Source organism: Balaenoptera physalus (genome assembly GCF_965194825.1).
Source record: "Balaenoptera physalus genome assembly, chromosome: 13".
In the NCBI taxonomy this organism is placed as follows: Eukaryota; Metazoa; Chordata; class Mammalia; order Artiodactyla; family Balaenopteridae; genus Balaenoptera; species Balaenoptera physalus.
Window position 1 is genome coordinate 10,778,238 of NC_138892.1, and position 19,999 is coordinate 10,798,236.

General features: G+C 58.3%; 1 protein-coding gene across 3 annotated transcripts; it reads right to left on the reverse strand.

Annotated features, from left to right (window-relative positions):
* Positions 1 to 201: 201 nt before the first annotated feature.
* On the reverse strand, positions 202 to 14,417 carry SH3BP1 (SH3 domain binding protein 1). Of its 3 annotated transcripts, none has more exons than XM_082420029.1 (18): positions 14,008 to 14,417; positions 12,810 to 12,852; positions 12,474 to 12,578; positions 11,254 to 11,330; positions 10,859 to 10,970; positions 10,691 to 10,767; positions 10,050 to 10,188; positions 9,422 to 9,490; positions 9,181 to 9,271; positions 8,637 to 8,782; positions 7,774 to 7,885; positions 7,324 to 7,405; positions 7,150 to 7,230; positions 6,520 to 6,636; positions 5,873 to 5,970; positions 5,373 to 5,538; positions 4,253 to 4,346; positions 202 to 2,167 (listed from the first exon to the last, which is right to left on the reverse strand). In XM_082420029.1, the coding sequence occupies exons 1-18, from the start codon at positions 14,064 to 14,066 to the stop codon at positions 2,030 to 2,032; spliced, it is 1,806 nt and encodes a 601-aa protein (XP_082276155.1). In that variant the 5' UTR covers positions 14,067 to 14,417; the 3' UTR covers positions 202 to 2,029. The 3 variants fall into 3 exon arrangements, with proteins under 3 accessions (XP_082276155.1, XP_082276153.1, XP_082276154.1); XM_082420027.1 differs by lacking the exon at positions 202 to 2,167 and adding an exon at positions 2,184 to 2,825 and having other exon boundaries at positions 4,252 to 4,346; positions 14,008 to 14,412; XM_082420028.1 differs by lacking the exons at positions 202 to 2,167; positions 4,253 to 4,346 and adding an exon at positions 2,184 to 2,825.
* Between the last annotated feature and the right edge of the window lie 5,582 nt (positions 14,418 to 19,999).

Here is a 19,999-nt window from a genome sequence, read left to right on the forward strand (position 1 = left end):
CTGAGAAGACTGTGGGTGTGTTGGGGAGAGAGAGGCACACGGTGTCCTCTCGGACGCTGGAGCCCTTGGTCTAGACCAGTGGTTCTCCACTCTGGCTGTGCAGTGGAGTCCCCAGGGAAAAGATTTTTTTTTTTTGAGATATAATTTACATACAGTAAGATGTGTAGATCTTAAATGTACAGTTCCATGACTTTTTAAAAATATATTTATTTATTTTAGTTATTTATTTTTGGCTGCTTTGGGTCTTCCTTGCTGTGCGTGGGCTTTCTCTAGTTGCGGCAAGTGGGGGCTACTCTTCCTTGCGGTGCACGGGCTTCTCATTGAGGTGGCTTCTCTTTGTTGGGGAGCACGGGCTCTAGGCGCACAGGCTTCAGTAGCTGTGGCACACGGGCTCAGTAGTTGTGGCTTGCGGGCTCTAGAGCGCAGGCTCGGTAGTTGTGGCGCACAGGCTTAGTTGCTCTGCAGCATGTGGGATCTTCCAGGACCAGGGCTCAAACCCGGGTCCCCTGCACTGGCAGGCGGATTCTTAACCACTGCGCCACCAGGAAAGTCCAGTTCCATGACTTTTGAGAAACGTTTTTTAAAAATACCAATGTGTGGCAGGATCCCAGAAATCCTAGTTTAATTGTTTTGGGTGAGACCCGGCATTTCAAAATTTCTTTGTTTTTTTAATTACCCAGGGATTCTACTGTGAGGCCAGAGTGGAGAGGCACTGGGCTAGAGGCAGCCTGTCACCCAAGGACCCTGGAGCGGGAAGGAGACAGAGCAGAAGTAGCCAGTTGCCCAGGGCAGTGATGGGACCCAGCTGCCTAGGTCCCCACTTGGGGAGGAATGTGTCACAACTCTGAGGTTGTCTGCCAACCTCTGAGAAGGTTCTGAAGACGTGTCTGACCCCCAGGAGCAGCTGGAGCTTCAAAGACCTGGGAAAAGCCACACCCTGTCACTCAGGCTCTGAGGCTGCTATTTTCTGTTCCTCAGTGCCCTGGGCCTTTGCTCCTGTCCTTTGCGTAGGTGGTCTCCTTTGCTTGGAATGTTCTTCCTTCTTCCCTTTTTTAGCTGGCCAGCCCCTGAAAGACTCCTCCTCAATACCACCTCCTCCAGGAAGCCTTCTTGACGTCCACCCTACACACATAAACACACACACACATACACACACACACACACACCAGTCTGGGTTAACTGGCTTGCCCCTAAGTGGGCTAACATGGGTTCCCAGTGCCATGACACTTGATTCTTTTTTTTTTGGCCTTGCCACGCGGCTTACGGGATCTCAGTTCCCCAACCAGGGATTGAACCTGCGCGCTCGGCAGTGAAAGCGTGGAGTCGTAACCACTGGACCGTCAGGGAACCCCCATGACACTTGATTCTAATTGTCAGTTCTCCTGCCCTTCCGTTCCCAGGAGCTCCTAGGGCATAGGGCTGAGTTGGGACCTAGCCCAGAGTCTGGCACAGAGCAGCCTCAGGGAATATTTGAGGACAGATCCATCCCTGCTCCACAGGGGGGGCTTCCCTGCCTTCTCCAGGAGCAGAGAACACCACAGGTTGGGGGAAACAGCAACAGCAGTCATCACTTATAGGGCACTTCTGTGTGCAAGGGCGGTGCCTTGGTCTTTACAAGTGTGTCTCTTTTAATCCTCAAACCAACATTTCTGTGGTGGAAGTTGTTAAAATGTTTTCACAGATGAAGGAAACTCCAAGAAGTTAAATAAATTGCTCAGGATGTGAGGGACAGATCCAGGCTCTGGAATCAGGCAGACCTGGGCCAGGTCCATGCCTCACTTGCCATGTGACCTTGGTCATTTTCTGAGCTTCAGTCGCCTCACCTGTAAGAGGTAATGGGATTTACTTCCCTGGAAGAGGATTAAATGGAAATCATGCATAGAAAAGCACAATGTGTAGCACAGAGTAAGCGCTACAGATGTTGGCTGTTATTATTTCAGACAGGAAAAAAGAAAGGAGGCAAAGAACAGGTAATTTTTTCCCCTTTATCAAAGTGGCTTCTTTATTTCAAGAACAGAAAATAAAACTATCATTTGGGCAGCTGCTCCAGTTTTGTCCAAAATAATTTATTTACCAGCCTTACAAAAAAATATGTTGGCAAGAGAAAAATAAAAGTCCGGTAGGAGCAGGCAAGCCTCTCCTTCCTTCCGGCGGCTCCCCTGGGACCCTGCCAGAGAGTGGGGAGTTGGCTGAGGGGCACCCCCAAGCCCAGGGTGGATCCAAGAGTAAGAGGTATGGAAGTGGAGGACTGTCCTGAGTCCTCCTTGCCGTGAGGGCCGACCCAGCGGACACCGAGGCACTTGTAGGCAAAGGCTGGAGGCCCTCACCCCCTTGGGACGGGTGAAGGCTGTGTCCTGGGAGGACAAGGTGGGGAGGAGTGATGCTGAGGGCTGTCGGGGAGAAGCCGCCGGCTCAGTCGGTCTCTGAGGCGAGGCTCCTGGGCCGGGGCTGAGGGGGGATAACTGGGGGAGTGGGGGCCCTGCCTGCAGCCTCAGGGGCCCCTCCCTCCTCTGCGGCCGCCCCCAGGTCCACATCGGTAGGTGCGCTCAGAGAGACTGGGATGAGGGAGGTTGGCCCCGGGGAGGCCGGGCTGGGGGAGGCTGGTGGAGGCCGGCTCTGGCGCCGGGCAGGCTGGGGGGCAGTGGGGGGCAATGGGGGTGGCACCGTGGGGGCCCGGAGGCTGCTGCCAACCAGACGGCGGGGCAGAGCCCGGGGGGTCACAGGGCTGCCAGAGCCAGGGGGCGGGGGTGGGGCTGGAGGGGAGCCGCGGGTGCTGGAGACCTGGGGGGGCGGCATGGTGGGCCTGGCCGGCGCTGGGCGCTTGGCTGTGGAGGAAGGAGAGGGGCGGTTAGGCGTTTACACTACCTGCGGCAAATCCCCAAGCTCGACGCCACCTTGGGATCTCTGAATCTGCTGTATCTGCCGTTTGCTCTGCCGGGAACAGTTTCCACGCTGGCTGCTCACCATTCGGGCCTCGGTCCACGTCTGTCCTCAGCTAGAGGGCCCCTCCCCCGCCCTGCCCCAGTTACTGGCATATTTTCCAGTCGTATTTTCTTCACGGGACTTCTTGCTCTCTGAAATGATCTTGTCAGTTTTAATTTTGCTCGATTATTGCTTGTCTCCCTGACTAGAATGTAAACTAAGCGAGGCCAGCTGATGTCCAGCTGGCTAGCACAGTGTAAGTGTTCAGTACAGAGTTGCTGAATAAAGAACTGCTGCCTGTTCCACCTGCCACCTGGGTCCTCCTCACCTCCTCTCAGAAGCCCACCGGAACTGCCCCACCCCAGCGCTCAGATCTCCCTGCACAGTCCAACCTCACAAGGCAGCCGAGGGGCTAGGTGGGGCAGGACATCTGGACCCTGGTCCTAGCTCTGTCTCCACCCACTGGAGGACCTGGGCAAATCACTTGCCCCCTGGGAGCCTCAGTTTCTTCATCGGTGAGATAAGATGACAACCTTGACCTCCCAGGGCTGACGTGAGGACCAGCGCAGGTGATGCTGTGACCATCCTTTGACTTGTGCTCCAGTGAGCACACATCCTGCTTGCACCCCATCCAGGAAAGGTGGCTAGAAGCCCCCTCCTGTAAGAAGATCCGTGTGCGACCTGCCAGCTCCTGCTGGTCCAGAGGCTCCTGACGCTGCCCCACCTACTCCCATCCAGGTGGAAAACTCTAGAGCCTCCTGGGCTGGGTGTCCCAAGTGTCCTAGTTACCCTGGCTGACTCTCCACCTGAACCCTCGGCCTTCTCACCTGCCTGGCTTTAGGCCACCTGAACAGGTGAGTGCACCAAAGGGGCTCAGAAGGAGGCTACCAAACCACCAGCACCGCCACCGCCCTCCTTCGCTGTCTTTTGAAGACCCCATCCTCCCTCTTCACTCTGTGATCCCTGGTCTTCTTGAGGGACTGAACTCCACCGCCCCCAACACTCAATCGCTGACCTTTATCGAGCATTTACTGTGTGCTGGGTATGGGCCAGGCAGCACCATTTAATTCTCCAAATAGCCCTACAAGGCAGGTGCAGTTATTGTCCCATTACACAGAGGAGGAAGCTGAGGCACAGACAGGTGAAGTCACCTGCCCAAGGTCACAGAGCTGGAATCTGAACCCAGAGTGTCCGGCAGCAAACCTGGGCCCTTAGCCACCTGGATTCCTGGTCTCCCCTGGCTGTCTGAAAACATGGGACGGTCTGGGATTGCCCGCCCCCTTTCCCTGCCCACCCTCTGCCCCCCTTCTCCTCCCACAGCCAACTCACTCCTCCGAGCCATGTCCTCTGTTGGGGCGGCTGCCTCCAGGGAGCTCCTACTGACCTTGGGGGAGGCTGGTCTGGGGGATGCCTCAGACTCTGCCCTGCGAGGGAAGGAGAGGGTCAGGGTCAGCCTTGGCCATCTCCCAGAGGACTCCTGGAATCCTGGGGAGATTCCCAGCCAACAGGCTGAGTTTGGGTCCTCCCAGGAGTTGTTCTCCACCACTTTGTGGCAGGGCCTGGGATCTGATAAGATGCTTCTGGCATGGGCCAGAGTTTGTATCCACTGAGCCCTGGCTGCTGTGTGACACTGCGGCAGTGTCTGAGGTCCCTCATGTGGCCAAGATGTGGGGTAGAAAGCAGGGCCTCCCCTGTATCTCAGCTCTCAACCTCCATGTGATCTTTACGGGATGTTCCAGCCACTAGAAGCCAGAGAATGGACGAGAAGCGGGGGAGGAGGCCAGGGTTCATTCCTGGCTCTGCTCCATTGGCTACTCCTTGGGGAGGCCTTTCCTGAGCCCCCCTGGCCTGATTCCTGTTCCCTACTCGACCCCCCAACCCCCCGACCCTGCTCTACTGTCCTCTGTAGCACACATCACCGCCTGACATTATACTGTGCCTTCATCAGTGTTCTGGTTGATTCTGTCTCCCCACTCCCTGGAATGCGAGCTCTAAGGGCAGCATTTGTCTGTCTTGCTCATCTGAGGAAATTCATGGTTTGGGCCCCAGCAGTCTGTGATAACTGATCAATACCCACTGGGTACGGAGGCAACATGGTACCATGTTAAACCTTCTGATTTAAAGGACCAAAGAGAAGACTGGAAGGTACAGAATTTACACATTCCAAAATGATCAGTTCCCTAGATCCCTAAATCTCCAGGGTCTGAAACAGTGCCTGGCACATAGTAGGTGCTCAGTAAAGAACCATATAACACAGAAGGGAACACATCAGAGGTTGAGAAGAATACGCCTCTGAGGTCTCTATCCTACCCAGTCCAAACTGGAAAACCTGGCATTTGGGATGAAAATATAATATTTCCTAAAATGCTACTGGACACCCTGAGAGATGGTGCCTCAGGCTGGGCATCTCGAGGCCAGGACAGGGGCCATTCATACCCGTCAGTCCTTACCTTTCCTTGAGAGCCACCGAGGCTGGGGCAGGGGCTGAAGCTGGAGCTGGTACAGCGGCCGGGGTGGGCGTGGCAATCGACGGAAGCTCCTCAGAAGCTGGCCTGTCGCTGACCTTGTCCTGGGGTGCCGGCCCTGAGAACAGGCCTGACACGTTGAAGTTGATATCTGCAGACAGAAGGGAGCAGATATGAACTTACAGAGCTTCCGCAGGCCTCCCCGCCTCAGCCGGTGTCGGGACCACTTTCCCTCTCCCCTGATGTTGTCTGGACCATGTTTCGCCTTCCCACTCCCAGGTGGGCCTCACAACAATCCCACGAAGCAGGCATCATCATCCCCATTTTACAGATGAGAAACTGAGGCTCAGAGTGGACAAGCCATTTCCTCCAGGCCTCGTGGTGAGTTTGCAGGGTTGCCAGGGACTGAAGCTGAGTCTGGAGGGCACCAAGCTGGGCAGATGATGGCACAAAAAGGGACACGTTCACAAAGGCGGGAGCTTTACCTCCAGGGAAGAGGATGTCTGCATTCTGTATCAGAGCCTCGACCATGCCCACCACCTGGATGGATGAGACGGAGGCCGCGTCCAGCTGGGCCAGGTCCCTGGGACAAAAAGAAAGTGAAAGTGAGTCATCATTTAGCAAAGTCTAGTGACCCCAACTCTCTGGCCCTGTGCTGGGCACTGGGGACACAAGGATCAGGTGAATAACAACCCCTCACATAAAACAGCACTTTACAGTTTACAAAGCATTTCTCCGTTTATTATCTCATCTAATTCCCAAAGCAAAAATCCTCGATGTTTGTCTAGTTTCTCTCCAATTTACAGATGAGGAAATGAAGGTCCAGAGTGACTTCCTCAGGCCCATCTCTGGAAGGTGGGGGGCGGGGGGGGGCGCTAGAATCATATCTCTGGGCTCCCAGCTCCCCGTAACAGGCCACCAAGCACCCCATTACTGCCTTTACCCAGAATGCCTATGTCCAAAGCCCCATGGGGTCCATGATCCCTTTGGCTGCTCCTCACAGCAGCCTTGAAAATTGGAGCTGCTCAACCTACTCCAAGGATGGGGAAACTGAGGCCCAGGGGAAAAATAAGCAGCAGATGTTGGGGGCAGGAGGGAACTGCCACCTTCCCCCCAACCTGTGGCCACTCACCCTTCTTTCTCAGGGGGCCACAGCAGGTTGGGCCCCAGGACAATGGCGATGTTGCTGGGTGTCATCTTGTTCACCTCCTGCTCCTCGGCCAGCCGTGCCAGGAACTTCATCAGGTACCTGGGGCGTGGGAGGGGGACTTGGACCAGGGGCAGGGCATCTTGGGTCATGAACACCCATGGATGCCCCCCAAGACCTGAGACTCCTCCAGCCTGGGATTGCCAAAGAGTGGCAAAGACACCACACAGGACATTTAGGAAAATTTTTACTAGTTACATTAGCTGACCTACTGAACACCACCTTACGTGTCAGGCACTAAGTTGAGAACCTCCCAGCCACCCTACAGAGTAGGGACTGTTATGCTCCAAGTCTTCCACACGAGGGTGCTGAGGCACAGAGAGTTAAATTGCTAGCCTAGGACCACATAGTGGCAGAGGTGGGATTTAAAGCCGGGTGGTGTGGCTTCAAGGTTCAAGGTATGTGTTCAGTTCGATGTCTAGTATAAAAAAATACAGTTAATACCTCAAAGTGGTATTTTCAGAAATATTGCTTAGGACAAGGACGCCAGCCCACGGCCCGGAAGTGGCAGCTGGGCCTTGGCTTGGGGAGGCCGGGTGTGGGCTGGGGGCTCACCTGAGGTTGCTGAGGTTCTCACGGGGCAGGCGGCTGCACACCTCCTGGAGGGCCTCCAGCCGGGCTCCTGGCTCCTTCAGGCTGTGGACGGGGGAGAGACCTGGTGAGCCTGCCCTGAGTGGCCCCTCTGCAGCCTCGTCCTCCCCAGCACCCGCCCCCCGACCCCATCCTCACCTGGCTGCCCTCATCCAGTCGTCATAGAGGTCAAAGGTCATCAGGGGCTCCGGCAGCTCCCGCAGGTAGGACTTGAGGGCACCTGGAGTGGTGGCGGGGGCTCAGATGCAGCCCCCCAAGCCCCCAACTTTACCCCCAGTCCTCAGCTCTCTCCATGTTAGGAAGCTTTAGCCCTTGTTCACACTAACGTGTCTAGGTCTGATCATTTCTTTGGGCCACGGGCCCTTTTGAGAAAATGATGAAGCCTAGTGATCTTGTCCCCAGGAAAACATACACACGTTTCAGGGGGCTCACCATGGACCTCAACATTAAGGACTCCTATGTCTCCTCAGATGTCTTCTTGGCAGATTATCAGGCCTTAAGCCAAACTATCATGGGATCATTTCAGGCAGCTTCAGGGAAGGGATTTGGGGGGAAGGCTCTCCACCCAGGGCTCCTCAGAGCAGGTACCTGCCACAGCGTGGGGGTCAGAGCAGAACTCCTGCAGGCTGCAGGGGTCCGAGGCCATTGTCTGCTTGAGGCGCTTCAGCACTGAGGCCCCGGCGGCCAGACGGAAGAGGCCCTGAGGTGCGAGAGGGGGCAGGTGGGGATCACGGGGGGGTGGGCGGGGCAGGACACCCCCGTTGGGAGGCCCTGGCCCACTCATGGCCTGGAGTAGGCCTCGGGGGCCCCACTGGGCTGGTGGGCAGAGTGAACACCACTGTATTCGTGGTTCCTCTCGACTCTCAAGGTCTAAGATTCTGAGCAAAACGGGAAGCCCGGGAGGAGCTCAGAAAAGTCGTGGGGAGACAGGAGTCTGGTTAAGAGTGAAAGGGAGATAGGAGGCCCAGCAGGACTGTCCTGAAGCCTAGGTCTGTCTTTGGGTGTGGTCCACCTCCTAAGGGTCTGTCCTCAGGAAAGCAGCCGATACACTAGCACAACCAAGGTGCAAAGGACGGATGAGGGCAGCGTGTGGCTGTGACTCACGTGGAGTCTCCAGCTTCACGGCCACCTTCTCACCTGCTGGGCACGTCTACCCATTGGCCTCTGCCTCCCCCTTGCAAAATGGAGCCAATGAGGGCTACCCCCAAGGGTTACTGGGATAATCCAATGGAACAAGGAGCACAAAGGGCTGATGGCACAGTGCCCGGCCCACGTGAGCATCGTTAAGTGGGAGGTGGTATCAGTTCAGCAGCAGGAGGCCACGCCTTCTCCCGGCACCTGTACGCTAATGGTGAGATTACAGGTCCCAGCACGGGCAGGCAGCGTGTAGGAGGTGTGGGACCGAGTGAGGGCCCTGGTGCTCCTTCCCCACCCACCCCAGTGAGTCCCACCTCTTCCTTCATGCCCTCAGAAAGCAGCATCATGACGCAGGCCTCGATGGGCAGGGCGATGTCCCGGCCCAGCTCTCGCAGGTGGGTTCCCAGAGGCACCCCATACACCCTGGAGAAGGGGGCGGCCATCATCGAGGGGGAGGGGTCTGCAGGGACGAGACAGGGTCCTCCCACCTCTGAGCATCCAGGTCAGGGCAGACAGGGGCATCCCCAGACGTTCTCAAGGGGCTACCACCTCCCTCCTGACCACCCATGCCACACATCCTGAAGTCATCCAACACATCTCTTGAATCCGCCCACCTCCACTGCCCCCACCCCAGTCCGGGCCACCGTCACCTCCCTTCTGCCTCCTAACAGGGTTCCAGTGCTGCCCCTTCATTCCATCCTCCACGCAGCAGCCGGAGCAATCTCTTGATCGCGAATCTAATTGAGCGCTCCCCTGCTCAGAACTCATCCCTGGCTCCCTGCTGCCTTTCGTGATGGAGTGCAAGCTTCTTAACGTGCCCCAAGCAGGGTGGGAGTCGGGGCCTGCCTGTGTCCCCACCTGTTTGGCTGTGGTTCTCCCTCAGCTCAGCCAGGGCCGTGTCCAGCGAGCTCAGAGACTTGCGATGGTAATCGGCCTGAATCTCCATGAGCTATGGGGACAAGGGGGCACCCCCGGGGGAAGTGAGGGAAGCTGAGCCTCCCCCAGGGGCCACAAACGCAGACTCCTCCCTCCCACCATCTCGCAGGGGGTCTCAGTGGCCCCTGAGCTCCAGGTGGCAGGAGCCTGGTCTTGGACTCACGTGGATGAAGTAGTTGGCATAGGTGTCCTCCTTGGTGGCAAAGTGGTACAGATCGGCCAAGTACTCGTCCTTGGGGACAGAGAGGGGAGGGCTTATACCAGCGAGGCTGGGGCCCAGCAGGGAAGCTTGGAGGGGATAGCAACTTGCCCAAGCTGTACGGGGAGGGTCACAACCAGCTCTCCTCTCTCTGCTTACGGTTTGCTCCCGGGGCCAGCCCGCAGGGACCCCTTTGAACTCTTGAGGGGCTTTTACAGCTTCTAGTCCTCTTCTCTGTGTCCCTATATCCTCAGCACAGTGCCTTGTGTTACTCACCACTCATTTGTTCACCCACCCTTCATTCATTCATTCACTCACTTAGCAAACACACTGAGATTCTGGTGAACAGGCGTCTCTGCCTCCCAGGTGTTATGCGCATGGTATAGACAGAAGTGGCTACAAGGTAATGGCTAAGTACACAGGCCTTGGAGCCTGACAGCCTGGGTTCAAATCTCGGCTCTGCTGCTTCCTAGCTATGTGGCCTGGGGCAAGTCACGTCACCTCTCTGAGCTTCAGTTTCGTCATCTGAGAAATGAGGACAGCACCCACCCCTGCCACCACCACACACCCAGGAAGCCCCAAGTGCCCTCACCTTGCACTGCTCCACCTTCCTCTTCAGCTCCTCCTCCTCCTCCTTCAGCATCTCCACCTTGTTGGCTGTGGTGGTGTAACTGCCCGGGCCGCCACCCAGGCCCTGACCACTGCCTGAGTTCTTAGCTGCCTGACTGAGCCTGGGGATGATCCCAAGGTGGGGAGGTTACTGTCCCCATCGCATGTCCAGAGCCAAGGGCCCCTCCATAGGCCTGACCACATAGGATTCCGGAATTTATAGATGTAAATCCCAGAGCTGAACTGGCCTTGAGTCTCTGCCCACCCTGGGCAGAGTGCTCTGGCACACCCCCTGGTGGTGGGCTTGGTGATCAGGGCCATGCACCTCCAGAGTGGAGGGTGGGGCCCCTCCCGCCATCCAGGGATCTTGGAGGATTGTTTATGGCTATCCCGGGCTTTTGGGTACCCCAGCTGGCACAAGCACATGCACATACGCGCGCAGAGGCACCCTCACACGCACTGTCCCCATATGTCTTCCTAAGGACCAGGCGTGTGCACAAGGACACACACTGTACTCAGTGGGCCCTGCAGTGTTCTCCTAGTGGGGGAAGGGCCTCGAAGCTCTGTGGCCACATCCGTAGGCTGAAGTAGGCGTGAACCTCACCTAGAGGCTGTGGCTCCCACCTGCTCTTGAGCGTGTTCCAGTCAGACACCAGCTTCTGCAGGCTTTTCTTGTGCTTGAGGATGGCTGGCAGCTCCTCCTGGGGGCGGGCACAGGAAGGGTTCAGCGGGCTGCGGAGGTGGGAGCTGGAGGCTGGGGATGCTGGGGGCAGAGGGAGGGGGCAAGGTCACCTCACTCAGCCTGTTGAGTGGCTGCAGGACGTCCCGCTCCAGGGTCATCTCAAGCTCGGCCAGGATGCGGGCAAGCTGGTTCTGAATGGCACAGCTCATCTCCAAGGCCTTCCTGTGGACACAGCACCCAGTGAGCCAGGCCCCACAGCCCCTCACCCCACTCTGGAGAGACCGGGGAGGGGGGCCTCCTCCCTCCCCATCACCCCCCGTCTATCTCTCCTTCATCTTCACTGAGCCCAACGCCCGCGCAGGTCTGGCCGCCCTCACTGACCTGGACACTCTTCCCAGCCTGGTCATCCTTCCACCGTGGATGCCCTCCCTGACTGGGACCCTCTCCTGACCCAGATCCCTCCTTGGCATCTCCAGGTGAGGGCCAAGGTCCCTGTCGTGCTCACCCCATGCTGGAATCAGGGTCCAGCTCCTTGAAGCTCTCGGCCATCGTGGTGGACAGAGCCATGAGGGGAAGCTTCTTCTGCAGGGAAGGGCGGGGCCGGCTGTGAGTGTGAGCGCATGTGCTCACCCACTAGGTTGCTTCCACGCCCCTGCCTGAGCACATGGCGAGTCTCCTGGGGGCAGAATCCCCACCAAGGCCCTGGGCGTGGACAGGGGAGGCGGGAACCCAGGAGGGCCACGGACACAGGTGAGAGTAGAAGCAGGATGAGGACAAGGCACGGTGGAGGTGACAGCTCCCCATAACCATGTACAGAGCCCCCACCCATCTGAGGCCCCCTTGCCCCCTCCCAGAAGCCACTTGATTGGGCACGAAGGAGTGATGGACCAAGTCCCATCACTGAATGGAAAACTAAAAACAGAGGGCATGGAGCTTGCCCCAGTTCACAGTTAGAGGGAGGGTGGAGGAGCCAGGAACATAACCTCAGAGTGGGCCCTCTCCCTTGCCGCAGGGCATCTGTGGCTGACCTAGCCCCTGCGGAGCTCAAAACCCTCCACGGTTCCCTATTGCTCTGGCCACACGGAATTGTTGCCCAGTTACAAGTTTGCCCCCCACATTCCTACCTAGCGTTGTAGAGAGCACCAGCTTAGGTCAGGGAGACCAGAGTTCGAATCTCAGTTTTGCCTCTTACTAGCTGTGTGACCTTGAGTGGGTCACTTTACCTCTCTGTCTCCGTTTCCTCCTCAGTACACAGTGCTAATAAGGGCAGCCTTGTCCTAAGGTTGTTTTCAGCATTAAGTGAGGCAATGCATGGAGATATCCTAGTAACAGACTAGCAGTAATCAGTCCATAAATACTGGCTGCTGGTTAACACCAGTGAGTAACACTCAAAATCCAGCTCAAATGCCACTTCTTTCAGGAAGCCCTCACAGACTGCCCAGTTGTGAGCACCTGCTCTGGGTGCTGATTGGACAGAGAGGTTCAGGTGCTGTCAGAGGCGTGGCTTTGGCTCAGAAGATTGGTGCAGGCGGGCGGCATCAAGAAGGGGATGGGGAAGAAATAGGACCTCATGAGTGGGGTGCCGGAGGAGCCTTGGGACAGAGCAGTCTCCACCCCCTTGGTGCCAGAAACTCAGACTAGTGGGGAGACCCCAGCCCCGACCTCGCTGCCCCGCTGGACAGAGGTGTCCTGCCCAGGCCCCTCCTCCCTGGGACCCCCACTCACCACCCGCTTGTCCATGTCCGCCCCGCTCTGGCCCTGCAGACAGGCCTGCAGCCGTTTGTGGACATTGTGGGCTGCTCGCTTGGCTGGCTCCAGTCGCTGCTCCACCTGGGAGGGGGTCCAGGGGTTATGGATCGTGGGGGGCTGTTGTTCCCCACGCCCCACTGTCCTGTTCTCCCCCAGAGCAGGAACTACCTTTCTCTTCCCTCCTCCTGGGGACCCCATTGCCAACAGCGTGGGAATGACTCAACTCGGGCCCCCAATGGCATCCCTGCCTGGCCCTCTGCTGACAGCCTGCATGGGCCTGCCCTGCCACCCGCTGCCGGCCCAGGCACGTACCTGCTGCAGGTCCTCCCCCAGGAACTCGGCAGTCTCCGGGGTGCTGCAGGGGGAGACAGCTTCTGCTGAGCTGGCCCAGGTTAGGAAACCCCCGCCTCCTCCTGCCCCCCAACTGCAAACAGGGCACCTGAACCCCAGTTGCTTCCAGTGTCCCTCCCAGTCAGGCCGCCCTGGGTGGCCCGCCTGCCTCATCCCAGTCGGAACACATTCCGTGGGGGCGGGAATAGGATACCGGGCTTTTTCCTCCTCCACCCAGGGTTGTGTCCTGAGAGAGGGCGGCCGAAACTGAAGCGGGGACTGGGGGAGCCTCTCTCTTCTGCTGACCTGGGGAGAGGAGGCCCAGGCTGCCCCAAGAACAGGAAGTGTGCGAGCTCAGACTCCTGGGCTGTTGGTCACAAAGGACTCTGGACTGTGGTGGTGGGCAGGTCCTGGGCCCCTGCCCGGGGACACGCTGGGGACACTGAGGCTCAGAGCAAGGTGGCCTGACTGCCCACGCTCATATAGGCATCTGTGCCAGTGTGTGACTAGAGCAGGTCTGTGGACACCCAGTCCCCTCCCCTGAGCCCAGAGAATGAGAAACTCCCAGCGCAGGGGGAAGAGGAGAGAAGACAGGCCCTGGGAGCTCCCCAGATTTCTGCCCTCCACACCACCAGCTCAGGGGCTGTGGTGGGAACGTGGGGATGTTTCCATCTGAGGCTGAGAAAAGCAGAAACAAGACAGAGAAGCAAGGAGGCCTCTGGGCTGGAGGGCGGCGGGAAGAGGCGCAGGGCAGGGCAGGGGCGGCCCCTCCTCCCATCGCTGCCAGGACCCTATCTCTGCTGCTCCCGCAAGGTCTGGGGCCCTGACCGTCCCTCCCCCGCAGGCAACCAGAGATGGTTAACAGTCCCCCCTTGTACAGAGGGGACAAGTGAGGCCAGGGAGGACCGTCCACTCAGGGACTCATGGAGACAGAGAAGACCCAGCATCCTTGATCCTCCACCCACCCTCCAATCACGGGTAGGGGTGCCCCTTCCCCCAAAGGCCAGCGCCTGCCCCTCCTGCTCTGGCTGGGAGAGGGGGTGGCATTCAGAGGGGAGGAAAAGAGGTGGCCAGTCAGAAGGTGGCTGTCCAGCTGTCCTCAGTCTCCCCCCGACCTCCCACCTCCCCTAGGGTCCTGCCGGGTGAGAATGGGACTGGAAGGGAAGGGGTTGACACTCACCGTCCCAAGCTGCCCGTGTGGGCCAGCTGCCGCATGCGATGCAGCTGCCTCTTCATCATCTTGGGGGCGGGCTGGGGGCCGCGGGGTCACGGTGGGGGTCGAGGGCCCGGCAGCCCCCGGCCCAGCCTGCCTCTGCCCGCGCTGCCTCTCTCGCCCCGGGTGGGTGGGCGGCGCTCTCCGCTTCCTGGGCCAGCCGCGCTCTCGCTGCTGCTCACTCTCTCCTCCCCCGCTGGCGACTCCGCCCCCGGCCCCCAGGTCACTCCTCTCTCCAAGTTTGTTTTCTCGCTCTTTCGCGTCTTCCGGGCCCCCCGAGGTCGCCCCCCCACGGTCCCGGCGAGTGTGGGTCCGCCGGCCGCCTGGCGATCCACAGGTTGTGCGGGCGGCCCCTCCTCCCCGCTCCGCCCCGCCCAGCCCCGGTGGCGGGAAGCAGGTAAGCCCGTTCCTGCCACCGCGCCTGCCCGGCTTCCTGGGTTCCTGCCCCACCCGCCGGCCTGCAAGCCTTGGGTATAAATAACTTTGGCACCCTCTTAAAGGGAAAACAGGGTTCCATGTTTAGGAGGCAGAGGCCAAGGACAGGCCCATCTAGGCCTCCCAAAGTATGCTGTCCTAGACTCCCTTCCGGAAGGACCTCCTGGCCACCTTGAGCTAAAGGTCAACCCCTGCTCCCCTGCTGGAAGATGGGCTGGAGGCTTTGGCTTCCTGGGGCCACGCTGCTGCAGCGTGCCCGTGGACAACTCCCTGGAACTCTGGACTCAGTGTCTCTAATGGCCTGTGGGTCAGCTGTCCTGACCCTGCCCACCCGGAAGAGTGGATAAGACACTCCTGCCTGCTCCTCCAGCACCCATACTTCTGCTCCCATCGCCCCTTTCACGGGGGTCCCCACCACCCTCCAGCCACAGCGAAACCTCCCAGAGCAGTTCCCTGACACCCTGCCGTCTTCCAGCCCCAGCCGCGAGTTTCCTCTGTCTGTGAAATCCCTTCGCCCGGCAGACTTCCTCAGTCCCTGCCCTAACTTCTTGTAAGGCAAGGACATGGATACTTCTCTGACCTCCCCAAACTCAGTACTGTAGTAGTTATTTCTTCGGCTCTCCACCCAAAACACACTGGGACATACAGTAGATGCTCCATAACTGCCAGTTTATACAAGATGAGAGCCTTTGGCAAACAGTAGGCTCTTCTTACTCTGAACCCCTGCACCCCTTGGGCATCAGGAGCTCCGGGGGGTGGGGGGAGAGGGAGGGCCCTGGGGTAGGGTCCTAGCACACCTACTGCACTTTGCCTTGTTGGAGTTTCAGTTCAGTTTGAGGGTTACTTGAGCACCTACTGTGTGTGGGTGGGCAGACTGGGCACTTCTGAGGGCAGGACCTCCACCTCAGACATCTCCGTGTGCCCCGGGCCCAACATGGGGCCTGGCACACAGTGGGCACGTGCTGGACACTGGTTGCCCCTCCAGCTCTCCAAAGGGAGAGCCAGGCAGACCCTGGTGGGGTGGGGAGGGTCTGCGAAGGGAACCTGAGTGTGGAATCCTGGCCGGAAGTTGGGAGGCTCCTGGATCAAAGGCTTAGGCCAGGATGAGGGGATTGATCCCAGGCTAGGTTTCCCTGCCCACTTCCCCTTCTCCCAGCTGGAAGGCCCCTGGAGGGGACTCTAAGGGGGGCAGGGCTTGAGGAATGCCTCGATGGAGGGAGACATCAGAGTCCACTATAGACTTGGCTTCTGTTTTTTTTTTTTTTTTTTTGGCTGTGTTGGGTCTTCGTTGCTGCGCGGGCTTTCTCTAGTTGCGGTGAGCGGGGGCTACTCTTCATTGCGGTGTGTGGGCTTCTAATTGCGGTGGCTTCTCTTGTTGCGGAGCGTGGACTCTAGGCTCACAGGCTCAGTAGTTGCAGCGCGCGGGCTTAGTTGCTCCGCAGCATGTGGCATCTTCCCGGACCAGGGATCGAACCTGTGTCCCCTGCATTGACAGGCAGATTCTTAACCACTGCGCCACCAGGGAAGTCCCGACTTGGCTTCTTAAAATGTGGGGCTGCGCTTTGCAATGTCTGGGTTCTAGTCCTGGCCTCTCCACCTTCCTCACTGGACAGATACCAGAACTTGGTGGTGACTCAGTTTCCCCTGTCTCCGCAATGGGCACAACCTACTGTGTGCAGAATTAGGAAACTGAAGACTCCCAAGGCAGCAACTTGACACCAGGTGCCACTGTCCTGCCGTCTGGGAAATCTCCAGGCTACATGGTGTCCCCATCCTGTTCCAGCCCTGCCTCTGGCCCAGACCACACTGGCCTGGGCTTGTCCACTTCCCCAGCTGTTCTGAAGGTCCTTCAGGGCAAGGCCTGGCTTCTACCCCTGTCCCTCCTAGTCTTGCCTGGGCCTGAGTCCCCAGCTGCAGCCTGGGGAGGGGTCAATCTATGTGGGCTGTAGCAGCAGCTGCTGTGGAAACAACTGAGCCGTATAATCAGGCCACCTGAGCTCTGGGCCTCCCATCTGGGCTCCAGACTCCCCTCCAGCCAGACCCAAGAGCCTTTGCAGGAAGGGCACCTGGCTCCGCCATGTCCAGCCTGGGTGGGGCTGCTGTACCTTTTAGCTGGGTAAGGGGTATGTTTTAGGGTATATTTAAGCTCAAGCACACTCAGATGTTGAATCGTGAAAAGGTTGGAAGCCCTGAAGTTTGGATCATTGGCTGTTCCTTCGAAGGATGTTGTCATCAGAGACTTTTGGACTCAGAGGTTTCAATCAGTGAATGTTGAGATCATAGTTTTAGAACTGCAGATGTGGAAGGGGACCTCAGAGGTCACCAGCCAACCCCTTCTCTAATGACTTGCTGGGTCTCCTCCTGAGGAGGGCCTGGGCCTTGTCTGGCTTAGGCTGAATTCAGGGGCCTAGCAATATGCCATAGTCACAGGAGCTCAATAAACACAGCCGACTTGAATGGCAAGTGAAGACTTCGCATCGATGGACGTTTATTTCCAACCCAAGACAGAGCTTACTGGTGTGGATGGAGCTGGCTGGCTGGGCTCAGCCTCTCACCAGCTGGGTGACCTGGGGCGAGGTAGTTCACCTTTCTGAGCCTTTGTCCTCCTCGGTAGCTTGAGAATAATAGCATCTACCTGATAGGTTGTGAGGGTTAAATAAATTAATTTGTAAAATACTTAGGACAGTGCCTGGCCCTGTTTATTATTCAGCCTGCAAAGTCAGTAATGGAAAGACCCTTTAACCCCCATTCCTGCCTCAGTTGCCCCCTAAATGTGTCCTGCAGCCTGGGTTCAATGGCACTTATTGTCACGTACTTCACATCCTCCAGTGAGGTTGGTATCATGTGGTTTTATTAATTAAATAATTAATTAATTTTGGCTGCGTTGGGTCTTCGTTGCTGCACGCGGGCTTTCTCTAGCTGGGGCGAGCGGGGGCTACTCTTCATGGCGGTGCGCGGGCCTCTCATTGCGGTGGCTTCTCTTGTTGCGGAGCACGGGCTCTAGGTGCGCCAGCTTCAGTAGTTGTGGCACGTGGGCTCAGTAGTCGTGGCACACAGGCTTAGTTGCTCCGCGGCATGTGGGATCTTCCTGGACCAGGGCTCGAACCCATGTGCCCTGCACCGGCAGGGGGATTCTTAACCACTGCGCCACGAGGGAAGCCCTTGTGTGGTTTTATAGGTGAGCAGACCCAGGCTCCTGGCCCAGGTCCCTAGCTGGCTAAGTGGTAGAGGCCAAGTTAGAAAGCAGATCTGACAGGCTCCAAAGCATCCACGTGCTCTCCTGCTGTACCAGATGGCACTGCCTGAAGACTCTAGAAATGCTGGTCCCTGCCTGCCCCCCCACCCCGATCCCCCACCTTAATCCCTGCGGCTGCCTCAGGGGGGCCCAGAGGCTTCAGTGCAGATTGTCTGCCAAAACCCGCGACGGTCTGGGAAACGTCCGCTGCTGAAGCTCCAGCAGGATGTGGGCAGGGAGGCCAGTGGCCGGCGCTGAGGCGGTGGTAGCAGGGGTCAGCTGTGGGGCCGCGGGACTGAGCAGGAACATCCCACTTCAGACACTTGAGAAATTGTTTGTGGCCGTATCACTGCTGCCCTCCAAGGGGAGGCTTCTGCCCAGAGCAGCTAGGCGTGTGCTGTCATTTCTGGGGCTCCGAAAACTTCCTTGCCTCCTCCTCCAGCCAAAAGGACTTACCAGGGAACCCCGGGTGGGGCTGAGGCACGGGGACTCCACCGCAATTCTGACAGCCCCGGAGAGCGTGTGCCCTTAACCCTGGCCCCAGAGGACAGCAGCTGACCGGGAGGGGGCGTGGGGGGGGGTGCGATGTGCAGTCAGGGTGGTCACCTCACAGGACTGCTGGTCACATCTGGGCCCTAACATATGCCCTCAGGCACTTTATAAGCTCCCTGAGCCTCGGTTTCCCATTTTCACGGGGCAGCTGGAGGGAGGGGCTGCATGCTGCCGGCCTAGAGCGGTGCCGGGCTAGGGCCGGCTCCCCTCTTATCTGCCTTGCTGGGCCCGTGCCCCCACCAGGAGGCCCGCGGAGAATGGGGGCAGGGGCATCAAGGGGACTGCAGAGACAGGCTCCCCAGGCGAGCGGTGGCTTCTGTTTCTCTTGGCTGCTTGAACAGAGGAGCCCAGTGTGCTGTGGTTATTTAAAAAAAAAAAAAAAAGAGCTGCTGCCTCCAGCCACACAAATAGAAGTGGAAGTGTGCCTTCAAGGCCTGGGAAGTCCCACTGCTCCCGGCGTGGGCGGGGGTGGGGGTGACCCTTGCAGAAACAGAGAACACTCCTGCGTGTACCCCCTTTCAGCCTGAGGTCTCCAGGGGCTCTGGACCTGTGTCTGCATTGACACGCAGTATTTGGGGGATGACTCCTCCAGGTGGTGAAGGCAAAGGGTCCCCTCCTCTGATCAGACCCCCCCTCTAGCCCCTCAGACAGATGCGGGCTCCTGCAGCAGCTCCCGTGTGCATCTCCCTCCCAGCTCTCGGTGGTCATGCTCCTGGCTCAAGGGTCCCGTGCCAGGCTGTGATTTCTGAGGACAGGGCTGTGCCTGGCACAGGTGCTGCTCAAGAGGCACTTGCAGGACAGACATGCAGACAGCTAGATGGGTGGCCTAGGAACAGGGAAAGGTGGTCAGAAAGACTGAAGGGATCTCCCTGTCCCTGTGACATCTGGGTCACTCCAAGCCGACTGGGGGACCCTTTTGCCCAAGGACTCTTCAGAAGGCCTCTGAGGGGCCTTACAGCTCACTGGGTCCCTCCCACCTTTTCAAACAAGGAACCTAAAGGCCAGAGAAGGAAGCACCTTGTTCAAAGTCTCACAGCAAGCCAGAGACCCCACTGGAAGAGGCCCAGGCTCCCAGCCGTTAGTCACAGGCTCACGCAACCTGTAGAGTGCGTGCTCCTGAGGGTGCTTCTGGGACCCCAGGGGGACGCTACAGGGAATAGGGTTTTGTTTCATTTAAAGGAAGAAGCTTCCAACAAGAGATTATCTTTCGGAGACATCACAAGGGTTTAGGCAGAGTTCTGCCTGGTGGGCAAGGAGGGGAACAGGAAGGAGGCCACGTGGCTGAGAGGTCAGGGTGTCTGGGGGCCTGGATGCAGGATGGTGGTCACACTGTGGGGGCAGTGGGGAACTGGATATGCCGGCTCTGAGGCCTTGCTCCCTCTCCAGTGCCCTCGACAGCACGGCCCACGTGGAGAAACTCTTGCCCTGCACTTCCAAGGGTCGGCCTGGCACAGAGAAGGGCCCTCATTTGCAGAACTGAAAAGAGCACACAGGCTAGGCTGGCCTCCAGTACTTCTCAATAGTATCTACGTAAAGGTGTTCAGCGCCCAAGTTCACACTGGGAAACACTAGATTAGACAAAGGGAAATTGATGTCTTAAATGCAGAACTTCCACCGTCTGCTAGAAGAGAAAGGGCGGGCAGCCTTCCCCAGATGTCTGTGAGCAGGAACCCTCCCCGGCAGAGCGCAGAGGGCACGGAGGGCGGGCTCCCCACCACAGAGCAAGCCCTGGACTAG

What these genes read in the sequence shown, in the direction of transcription:
- SH3BP1 (XM_082420027.1), bottom strand. Translation starts at nt 14,066, where the DNA reads ATGATGAAGAGGCAGCTGCATCGCATGCGGCAGCTGGCCCACACGGGC. An exon ending in TGACCCCCACGCTGTGGCAG is followed by an intron (nt 7,406 to 7,773) that starts GTACCTGCTCTG and finishes CCACCACTCCAG; the next exon opens with GTGCCCTCAAGTCCTACCTG. An exon ending in TGGCCCCCTGAGAAAGAAGG is followed by an intron (nt 5,971 to 6,519) that starts GTGAGTGGCCAC and finishes TTTTTGTCCCAG; the next exon opens with GGACCTGGCCCAGCTGGACG.